This window comes from Theropithecus gelada, chromosome 10 (assembly GCF_003255815.1).
Source record: "Theropithecus gelada isolate Dixy chromosome 10, Tgel_1.0, whole genome shotgun sequence".
Classification (NCBI taxonomy): domain Eukaryota; kingdom Metazoa; phylum Chordata; class Mammalia; order Primates; family Cercopithecidae; genus Theropithecus; species Theropithecus gelada.
The window spans coordinates 64655848-64667702 of record NC_037678.1 but is presented as its reverse complement, the minus strand read 5'-3'; the positions used below and the strand labels follow the sequence as shown (position 1 = coordinate 64667702).

The 11855-nt window shown below is 47.6% G+C and overlaps 1 protein-coding gene across 1 annotated transcript in view; it reads right to left on the bottom strand.

Moving 5' to 3' along the window:
- Nucleotides 1-8680: 8680 nt before the first annotated feature.
- Nucleotides 8681-11855, bottom strand: part of TTI1 (TELO2 interacting protein 1) — a 50393-nt gene continuing 47218 nt past the window's right edge. Inside the window, exon 8 of the mRNA XM_025398317.1 lies at nt 8681-9320. Coding sequence (XP_025254102.1) covers nt 9137-9320 — 184 coding nt within the window. The 3' untranslated portion in view covers nt 8681-9136. The remainder of the gene's footprint in view (nt 9321-11855) is intronic.

Here is an 11855-nt window from a genome sequence, read left to right as displayed (position 1 = left end):
GCCTCCTTAGTAGCTGGGATTACAGGCGCCATGCCTAGCTTTTTGTTTTGTATTTTTAGTAGAGACGGGGTTTCACCATCTTGGCCAGGCTGGTCTTGAACTCCTGACCTCGTGATCCACCCGCCTCGGCCTCCCAAAGTGCTGGGATTACAGGCGTGAGCCACCGCACCCAGCTGCTTATTTGGATTAAGCATTGCTTCCCCTTCTTCCAGCCCTGGTTCCCCTTGAGAAACACAAAGCACAAGCGAGGGGCCCAAGATGACGTTAGGCCCCTAACACCAAATGTGAGTTTGCCGTTGGATTATAGACCCATAAACACCTTCTATTTTGATAACTTTTTTTGTGTGACTGGATAAGATACACATTAATAGGGTTTAAAAATAATGTCAAGGGTATATGGGGTACTTGTGAGAAGACTTCTCACCATTGATCCTGTTACCCTTCCTAGAAGCTAAAGGCTGCCACTTGGGTGTCCTTTAAGACAGATTCCACACATCAAGTATCCCCCTTCCCCATATGTAGCAGCATTGCTCTGTTTGTCATTTTCTTTTTTTCTTTTGAGATGGAGTCTCGCTCTGTTGCCCATGCTGGAGTGTGATGGCGCTATCTTGGCTCACTGCAACCTCCGCCTCCTGGGTTCTAGCAATTTTCCTGCCTCGGCCTCCTGAGTAGCTGGGATTACAGGCGCCTGCTACCATGCCCAGATAATTTTTATATTTTTAGTAGAGACGGGATTTCGCCATGTTGGTCAGGCTGGTCTCGAACTCCTGACCTCAAGTGATCCACCCACCTCGGCCTCCCAAAGTGCTGGGATTACAGGTATGAGCCACAGAGCCCTGCCACTGCTTGTCTTTTTCTTTAATAATGTATCTTGAAGCTATACAGAGAACTACCTCATTATTTTGAAAGGCTACATGGTACACTACCCGTGTTTATGAGGCACTTATTTAGCCAGTACTCTCTGGATGGACTTTTAGGTTGTTTCCAATCTTTCATTAATGCAAACAATGCATCAACAAACACTTTATTCATCATCTTTGCTTGTGGCAAGTAAATTCCTAAAAGCAGGATTGCTGAGTCAAAGCGTATGTGCATTTAAAACTCTGATAGCTATTGCTGTTTTATTTTTTATTCTTTTAAAGGCAGACTACCACATGTAGCACCTCATTTGAATGTGTCCGGAGCCTTGGAAACTTGACTACCCTATGTTCTCCTACAAATGGACCTTGAGAGCTTGTTTGGAGGTTCTAGCAGGGGGGCTCAGCTACTTACATACCCTTGACTGAAGACCAGTCTTCCCCTATTGGGGATGGTTGTCCTCTTCGACAGTGTGCAGCTTCAGGAGGGACACACAAGGAGCAGAGAGGGAGGAAGGGGACACCTGCCTGGCCAGCCAGATCAGCCGAATCAATCCTGGCAATCAATGGGGTGACAGATGTTGCAGCCAGATCGCTCTCCCATCTGGTTTTATTCTTTTAAAGTGTTGCACAGTATTTTGTTATATGAATGTACCAGAGATCATTTAACTAGTCCATCCCTCCCTCCCTCCCCTGTTCTTTGTAATTTTCTTTGTCTTTTCTTTTTTTTTTTTTTTTGAGATGGAGTTTCACTCTTGTTGCCCAGGCGGGAGTGCAATGCGATCTTGGCTCACCACAACCTCCGCCTCCCAGGTTCAAGCGATTCTCCTGCCTCAGGCTCCCAAGTAGCTGGGATTACAGGCATGTGCCACCACGCCCGATTAATTTTGTATTTTTAGTAGAGACAGGGTTTCTCCATGATAGTCAGGCTAGTCTCGAACTCCTGACCTCAGGTGAACTGCCTGTCTCAGCCTCCCAAAGTGCTGGGATTACAGGCATGAGCCACCGCGCCTGGCCTCTTTTTAATTTTCTATTTACTTTGAGGAAATAGTTAACAGTAACATTTCAAGACTTTGGAGTGCAGTGGCACAGTCAGCTCACTGCAGCCTCAATCTCCTGTGCTCCAGCAATCCTCCTGCCTCAGCCTCCCAACATGTCGAGATTACAGGCATGAGCCACCATGCCTGGCCTCAAGACATTTGATGTATCACTCTTCAGTATAGCTCAGTAGAATTTCTGTGTTGTGGGAGGCATTTCAGTCTCTTCTGGATGAAGAGCTCAGCACTGTGATTAGGTTATTTCCTATCTTTTGCTTCCAGTCTTTGGATACTGAGAAAAAGCATCAAGCATAAAGCCTGGCACATACTAGGTATTCAATATTTGTGACTTTTTAAAAATTTGGAACGATGTCACAGTGAACTGCCTACGCATGTATATCTTTGTGCACATGTGTGAGTATGACATACTTAAGGGGCAGAATTACTGATCAAAAGGTGTGTCCATTCAAATTTGGTCGATACTGCCCAACTGACCTCCAAAGACCTTGTGCCAATGTACATGCCTGTCTCCCCATATACTTGCCAACATTATATTATCAAATTATAGATGCTGAGGAGGTGGAACAATGCTTGGAGACTGATTGGTTCAAACTCTTTACCTAGTAGATGGCAAGGCTGAGGCATAAGGAGGGGAAGAGCATGCCCAAGGTCACCCGTGAGCTGTGGCACAGTTCGATTCCCTCCAGGGAACTGGGGCAGGGTCTGGGGTGAAACACGTGACTGCACCCTGTGGGGTCCATGAGACAATGAGAAGATGGCTAACAAGAGGTGGGGTGCGCCGAGGCCTATTCCTCCCCCACACCTATGCCCGGGGAACGCAACATGTTTTATTTCATGAAGGAACTTCTGACTCTTCTCCACTACTTCTCCCTGCCTCCCCCCGCCCATCTTTTCCCTTGGAAACAGCCTCAGAGATTCTGAAAGGTGCTTCCCTTACTTCTGAGCCCGCCTGTGTGGGAGGAAGCTGAGGACGTGAGGGTACTGATTGAGAGAGCAGGTTGAGACCCAGGAGCTGTTGTGCAAAAAGAATGGCAAATTATATAAGGAGGGGAAACGGAAGTGGGTGGCGGAGGCAGCCATTCATCAGTGTTTTTTAACTCTTTCCTGCTGCAAAAGCAGGCAGCCCCAGATGCCGGGATAGGGCCGCAGTGAGACAGACATTTTCATAAACGGCTGGTGCTGAAAGCTTTGAAGCGAGGAGGGCACTGCTCCCTCCTCGTCCTTTGCAGACTGGCTTTGTACTCTGGGTAAAACTGTCGGAAAAGGTAGAACAGCTCCTAATCTAGGAGATGATTCCTGTGGGAAATCAGGCTGCTTTTCAAGCGTAATTTGAAAAGCCGCAGCCTCCAAACTTCAGTGGTGGAGGAGGGGAGACTGGGGGGGAGATGGGGGAGCGCAGAGAGGAGAATGCCATTTATAAAGCAATCAACGCTTCCACAGAGTCCACCATCACTCAGAATTATTTTCTGAAATTTGGCCTCTATTCCTTACTCTGGAGGAAAGGCAATACGGGCACCTGGCTTCCAATCAAGCCCAACGCACAGGACTGGGTAAGCCACACAAAAGGAGAGGGACCCTGCATTGCTCATCACAGCTGGAGTTGCGGAAAATCATTTCTAGGGCTCTTCAAATCTCCGGAACCAGCCGGAGGAAGCCTCATCAGAGGTTCCATTCATCTGACTTCTTACTTTTAAACTTTAAAGCACATATTTATGTGCCTCAAGTTGCCCATGAACCACGGCATGTCAAACAGTTTGGGGTTGATGGAAGAGGTACATTTTCTCGTCCTGGGACTTTCAGAAATACAATTTCATTGCCAGTCTCTCTCCCTTCCAATTTCTCCCGTATGCTGCCACGAGATGAATATTCCTAACATCCTGCTTTCAATACATTATTCACCTGTTCAAGAACCTTCCAAGGCCACTTCTTGATCCCTTAAGGCCGGGATGCTCAGATTGGCATTCAAGGCCTTCCATAAATGTGGCCTCAGCGCCCACAACCTCCTTACACTCACTCTCCCAGACTGCCACACCACACGTGTCACAGGCCACAAATACAGGGTGGTGAGTGCCTGTCACATATGCCCTCCCCAATCCCAGCATCTCTCTTCCTGGTAACCAAATACAGTGCTTTCTTTTAGGGGAAACCACTCCACCTCAACTCTTTCTCCATATGGTGTGGGTGTCTCCAGACCTGTCCCCGAGAATGCTGCAGTTCAGGGGTTGGCAAACTAAGGTCAGAGGGCAAAGCAAAAACAAAAAAACCACCAATGAACAAAAAAACAAAGGCCACTGGCTTATTTTTTGTGAGGCCCTTGAGCTAAGAATTTTTCTGTTTTTTAAAAGATTGTGGCCCGGCATGGCGGTTCACACCTGTAATCCCAGCACTCTGGGAGGCTGAGGTGGGCTGATTGCTTGAGTCCAGGAGTTTGAGACCAGCCTATTTCGCAATACAGCAAAACCATGTCTTTACTAAAACCACAAAAAATTAGCTGGGCATGGGGGTGTGCGCCTGTAATCCCAGATTACTTGGGAGGCTGAGGTGGGAGAATCACCTGAGCCTGAGAGGTTGAGGCTGCAGGGAGCTGAGATCATACCACTGCACTCCAGCCTGGGCTACCAGAGTAAGACCCTGTCTCAAAAAACAAAACAAAACAAAACAAAACACATTGTAAGAAAAAAAAAGTCAAAGAAGATGCCACAGAGACCTTTATGTATGGCCTGTAAACGCTAATAGATTCACTCTGGCCCTTTACAGAGAAAGTCTGCAGACACCCATTGTAGATGACCAAGTTTGGTTTGAGGCTGGGCAAAGCACCGGCTGAGCCAATGAGAGCAAATCCTAGGATTTAGGCTGAGGTGGGAGGATCTCTTGAGTTCGGGAGTTCCAGGTCAGCCTGGGCAACAGTGCAAGACCCCACCTCTAAAAATCCAACCCAATCCTAGGCCTTTGGCTGGAGCTGTTAGAAGGTGCCCATTCACTTGGGTGTGTGATGCTGAAGGAACAGGAGCCTGGAGTCAGAGTGAAGCCACCACTGGGGAAAGCAGCATCGGAACACAGAGATAGCCTGGGGGAGCTGTGCCAGCGGGGCCTCTTCGTTCTGTGTGCCAAGATATTTTTTTTTGCTCAAGCCAATTTTGAATTGGGTCTCCTGTCACTCTCAACTGAGTTATGATGTGTACAGATACTGGCAGGCATGCCCGCAGGTCTTTGGGCATGTTATTTTTCCTCTCTGCAATGCCCATTATTCTGTCTGCTGAAATCTACTTGTCCATTAGGAGGTCACCTCCTCCTAGAAGCCTTCTTTGATTCTCTCCCTCTACTGTGGTTCTATTTTAGTTTCTGGGTGGTACATGCTGAGACCTAACCATCTACTTCCTCAGCTGTAACCATCAAGAGGTGTGTATTGCAGCCATAACAAAGAAATGGGCAGCAGGGGAAAGACGTTGCTGGAGCCCCAGGCACAGTGCAAAGGCCTAGGATTGGGTTGGATTTTTAGAGACGGGGTCTTGCAGTGTTGCCCAGGCTGACCTGGAACTCCTGAGCTCAAGAGATCCTCCCACCTCAGCCTAAATCCTAGGATTTGCTCTCATTGGCTCAGCCGGTGCTTTGCCCAGCCCCAAACCAAACTTGGTCGTCTACAACAGGTATCTGCAGACTTTCTCCATAAAGGGCCAGAGTGAATCTATCAGCGTTTACAGGCCATACATAAAGGTCTCTGTGGCATCTTCTTTGACTTCTTTTGGCTTTAGAAACACTACTGCATTCATCCCCTCTGATGCAGCTGCCTGAAGAGGCAGAGGCAACAGCTCTATTTCAGAGATGGGAAAATGCAGTTCAGAATTAAAATGACTTGGCCAAGGTCACACAGTTACAGAGAGGTGGAGTCAGAAATGAAGCCCAGCTCTGAGGAACTCCAAATCATCCATGCTCCTTCCGCAACACAGTGCCTCCTGAAGACCACAGCCACCCCCGTCCAGCCATCTCCAAGGATCCCCTGGGTCCAGGTCTATGCTTTCCTGCATCCTCCAGGAGCCTTCTACTGCCTGCAGATCATGACTCAAACATCTCAACCTGAAATTCGAGGCTTTGCAGTATCGACCTATCCATTCTGTACGAACTCCTAACCCCAGCCCAAACAATACTTGAAGTGCTGGTGCACCCTGAATGAAATAAGAAGCCCCTATTGCTCCACAAGTTTTAACAGGGGGAATGGAGTATTTTGCAAAGCTTATGTTAACAAGGACTAGACTGAGTCAGCTGGACAGGTTCAAAATTAAAGTTGCCTGAATATAATCATAACTGGAGATGCACTCTAATGAGATTTTTCTTTTTTTTTTAAATCAAGTGCAACAATCTGCCTGCAAGAATCTGAAAACAACTTGAGATAGCTTAACTCTTTGAGGGAAAAGTGGGTTTTCGGAGAGCCATGGTGTATCCTGTTATGCCGATTATCTCCTGGAGAGCTTTCCCAGAGCCCAAGTTTTTATCAGGATGCGTGTGCACATCTTCCTGGCCTCTCAGGACAGCATCAGGCTTGCCACACCCAGGTGCTCTGTGAAGACAAGCTACTTTAATCTCACCGGGAGAGCTAAGTAATGCTCGGCATGTCACGCCACCTCCCTGACCTGTTTTTCTCATTTGTCAGAATCTGGAGACTGAATTAGCCTATCAATTTGGGTCCCCAGTGGAATTAGGAACAATGCTGTGAATCCTTTTACCATCTCCACAATTAGAGGCATTTCCCTCCCTTTTTCCAAAGGAAATCATCCCAGAATTTTAAAGCTCAAAGAGAGTTTAAGTGATTATCTTGCTCTTTCAGGGGGTTCTTAGCTCCCCCTCTGGCCCAGTCCCTCCACTTCACAGGCTGCAGAACTGAAAAAAGCCCCAAGAGAAGGGTTCCGTGAGGGCTCAGGAGCCAGACCAGAGCCAGGCTGCTGCCACTGAGACTGGAGCTGGACATAACTCTGCCCTTGCAGGGTGGAGTGGAGACGGAAGTGAGTGGGAACTCTCCAGAGCTGGCTGCGGACCCTCACACCAATATGTTCCCATGCCAGGCGCCCTCTGGGCTTTTTAAGAGTTTGGGAACTATCTATGTCACTGGAATTGTGATCTAGCCGGTGCCTCACTATGCACCTGTGAGGAAGCATTCATCATCCCTGGGATCCTTCAGCACACGTGGGGGTGCTGGGGTGGGATGTGCGCCTGAATTTACATAATCTGTGTGTTTTAAATTTCTCACCTAGAAAAAAAAATCAAGTATTTATCTTGCTTTTTCTTTTGAGACAAAGTCTCGCTCTGTCATCCAGGCTGGAGTGCAATGGCACAATCTCGGCTCACTGCAACCTCCGCCTTCCTGGGTTCACGCCATTCTCCTGCCTCAGCCTCCCGAGTAGCTGGGATTACAGGCAGGTGCCATCTTGCCTTTTCTATACAAACTGTACCAGTAGGTTACCAGATGGTTGATGAAGGGAAGATTCCCCTTACACAGGACTCTGGCTAAAAACAAGCCAGCATGGCGGAATTAGAACAGCATTACTCTGCAATCGCTAATGAGCGTGTGGATCCCAGTGAGATCACCATGGTTGCTAGTGACACAGTAAGAGATCAGACAAACACACCTCCCGATGGAAGTACATAACACCACCTATGGAGAAGTGCCAAAAACAAAGCTAGAAGACCCAGACCTGATCACGACTCTTACTCTGCCTCCCAACGGCCAGGAAACACAGGTGACAGGAGGGGCCCATGAAATGACCTCCATAGGGATGCAATCAATAAATCCAGATGGTGGGAAACGCTATAGGAGAAATGACCATGTTTCCCCACCAAAACACTTACAAGGAAAATGAGAGAGAGGTGGAGGGGGAATCTACATATTAAAAGAGATTTATTTTTTATTTTTTGAGACGGAATTTTGCTCTTGTTGCCCCGGCTAGAGTGCAACGGCATGGTCTTGGCTCACCGCAATCTCTGCCTCCCAGATTCAAGCGATTCTCCTGCCTCAGCCTTCCTGAGTAGCTGGGATTACAGGCATGCACCACCATGCCCGGCTAATTTTGTATTTTTAGTAGAGACGGGGTTTCTCCATGTTGGTCAGGCCGGTCTTGAACTCCCGACCTCAGTTTATCTGCCCACCTCAGCCTCCCAAAGTGCTGGGATTACAGGCGTGAGCCACTACGCCCGGCCTAAAAGAGATTTATTAGGGAACATACTGATACCAGCAACGTACATCACTTATTTGGATCCTGATCCAAACACACTGGGGAAATTTAGACACTGACAATATCTGACAATATTAAAGGGTCATTGTTAATTTGGTTAAGTGTGATAATGGTATTGTGGTTTACATTCAAAAAGTTTCAATGTAACATCTGGGATTTGCTTCAAAAAAATATGGGGTGTGGAGAGAGAGGTACATGGGCGGGGCACAGAGGAAGCAAGCCTGGCCACATGCTGACTGCCGGGGAAGTCGGGTTCATGGGGACATGGGACTTCATTACACTATTACCCATAGTAAAAAGTTAAAAAAAAATTAACCTCCTGCTTAAAAAGTATCCAAAACTTTGTTATGAGTGTTTGCCTTTGGAGAGAGAAACCAGACGGCTGGGAAATGGGGAGGGGAGATTTACTCTTTATTGTTTTCTGTTTTGTACTGCTTGGATTTGGATTTTACACCATGGTTCTATATTAACCATTCAAGAATATAAACTCATTTAAAAAAAAGAAAAAAAACCCACCCAGTTTAAATAACAAACTTCAAAGTGAGCTCTTGATCATACTTTTCATCCAAGAAGTGTCTTTATTTCCGTTTGTTTCCCAAAGAACAGGTTAGGTACAACAAAATTAGTTCCATCTCATTATTTGAAGAGAGGGAGGTGTATGCAGACGGAGGGGAACTGACCTCTTGTGTGTGTCTGTGTGTGCATGTTACCTGTGAGGGAGCTGGGGCTATGGAGATGGTAGGCTAAGGAGTTAAACCCTTAGAGCCACCAGACAATGTCACTTGAAAACACAAGGTATGAAATATAAATAACAGTCAGCTACTTTCCTTCAATCCATTTCTAAGCAGTTGTGTGACTGATCAATTTACAAATCGATTGGCTGACTAATTCACCTTCTCTGCTGCCACTGCCACCACCTATGGCCAGGGTGGGGTCAGCCCAACTTCTGGCTGGCAGGGGAGGAGGGATCGGTGGCCTCTGTAGTGGGGGAGCAGGGTCACTGCAGCTCTGTGAGCAGGTGGAGCACGTTGGCCGTGTACAGGTTTTGCTGCCCGCTGGCCCCGCGCAGCTGCACGGGGTGGAGGCTGGGGTGGGGAGGTGTGAACTGCATGGGGCAGTAAAGCTCGTTCAGGAGGAACCAGGTGGAGTCTGGGTCCACCTTCATCAAGTGGAGGAAGACGCTGTGGAGAGATGGAAAGGAGTGAGTAGAGGGTACGGGCAGGGAAGGTGGGGAGTGCTACAGCCCCAACCAGGAGGCTATTTACCGGGCTATTTGAGAAGAAACCGGTAACCATATCAAGTCACTTCAAATAGTAGAAATAACCCACTTGAATTCATAAGACAAGACCAGTAGGATGGTCCCAAAGCCCAACAGAAATACAGGTAACAGTTTCATATCCACTGACATACAGAAAACCAGTAATTAGTCTAAGCAGAACAATATTGACAGCAAACAAGCTCTTGGCAAAGAAAGAGGCTGAGTTCCAGAGTGTAAAGCAGGAGTTCTCATAAAGAAGAAAAATGACAGAGTGTACCCTTCTTAAGGGCTTTGCTCAGCTCACAGGCCCAGCCCAGGGTCAGGGGCAGGCCCAGGGCAGGGCTCCCTGTCCTGCTCGGGGGCCCTGAGCAAGCCTCATTATTATGGTCCTCCAGCATGGTGCTGAACTTGGCAGTTGGAGCCTTTCTGGCTGAGAGCCATGGATACTTGGTGGTGCGAACAGACACTCATGGCTCCCGTGTGAGGAGCCCGTTTCCTCACAGGGATCAGATCCACAGAATATGCCGCCTTTGGCAGGCTGGCAAAGGGCTCCTTTATTCTCCTGGGGCAGGACTGGCTGAGCCCTGCTCTGTAACCTTTGGCAGAGATAGAGCACTGATGTCCTCTGACACGTGACAGGGACAGAGCTCAAGGGCCCGCGCTACTGAACGCCACACAGCCATCGAGGGTGGTTTTTGCCTTAGTCTGAACTTTGGGGTCATAACCTGTGCCTCTTAGCTGCTCAAATACTATTTCTGAAAGATCAGTCATGTGCCCAGGGCCACTGTGTTGGGCAGCCCAAGTGTAAACTTCATACGCGGTGGCAATTCAGTCTGGCTTGGCAATCCCTGGAAGAATGGGGCCCTCCCACAGTGGGTGGGGCCTCCCAGCCAGTCTGCCCATCTCAGCTCACAACTGCCTGCTCAGAGGCTGGGCTCCCCATGCCATTTTGCCCATACCACTGTGCCCCAGTAAGGCTGCCCCTTACTTTTCTCTTTCGGGACACCTTTCCCAGCACATATTGACTATTGATCATCTCCCTTACAACACAAGCTCCCCGAGGGCAGGGACCAGCGACCACATGTGTTCTGTAGGTTGCTGTATTTCCGGCACCTGGAATGGCATGCGGTCAGCATCCAGTTAATGTTGACTCAACAGGTTCTCATTTCTCTTTTATCTTTTTTTCCCGTGCAATATGTCCATGTAACAATGAATGAGTTCTCATTTTAACGAGGACGTGGCGAGTTACTACATTGCACATGAATGACTTTAGACGACATCCCTCTCTAGAATACTTAAAATTCTACAAAAGGATCTGAAGGAGGGGTTAAACTCTCACTATCAAGGAAGGAACAAGGAAGATTATTAACAGGATTCAAATTATCAGAGGCATCACTAACCATGTGGCTTTGGGAAGTTATTCAACTTGCCCTGTTTCAGCCTCCCCATTTCAAAAATGGGGGATGTACTTCACTCAGGGTTTTGCTGAGGTTTAAAGCACAGATCAAGCCCTACACAGTCTAGCACACGTGACCCCTATTTACCAATTAACAGTATGTAGTATCTGTTTGATAAATTACATTTTATTCTTGGCAATTATTCTGAGGAGCCTCTTGCATACTGTTCGGCATTAAATAGGAACTTCAATGTCTGCTAAGTGGGAGTAAATTCTGGGTTTTAATTTCACTAATATGAAAGACCTGCACCCTCAGGGGATTTGGGTCTTACCATGAAGCCAGTCTTGATATCATCCTTAGGTGTAATGGACATACACTAAAGAGGCCAGGGAGGCAGTGGGGGAGTGGGGAGGGTGGACAAGGGCACTGAATTTGCTTTTTTTTTTTTGAGACAGAGTCTTACTCTGTTGCCCAGGCTGCAGTGCAGTGGTGCGATCTTGGCTTACTGCACCTCCACCTCCCAGGTTCAAGCCATTCTCCTGCCTCAGCCTCCCGAGTAGCTGGGATTACAGGCACCCATCACCATACCCGGCTAATTTTTGTATTTTCAGTAGAGACGGGGGTCTCACCATGTTGGCCAGGCTGGTCTCGAACTCCTGACCTCAGGTGATCAACCCTCCTCAGCCTCCCAAAGTATAGGATTACAGGTGTGAGCACCGGGCCCAGCCTACTGAATTTTTTCCTGGCCTGTTCTGTGCCCAAACAATTTAAGTTTCCTTTGCTTAGGATAATCTTGTGTTTATAACCTCCACAGTGGTTGTTGGAGAAGTGATTAGAATATTCTAATTCATCGTTTCCACTTCACCGCAGAAAGGAGATGAGGCCTGCGTGGGAGACAATTTTTGTTTAAAAATAAAAATATCTTTGATAATTAGAGTGGCAAGGGAAATTATGAAAAAATGCACCAAAACCGGTGAGCAGATTTCTGTTTACACGTGACACAGTTGACAGTTTTCCCTGGTGCCAAAGACTGTTAGAATGCAAATGGTTTCATTTGATTT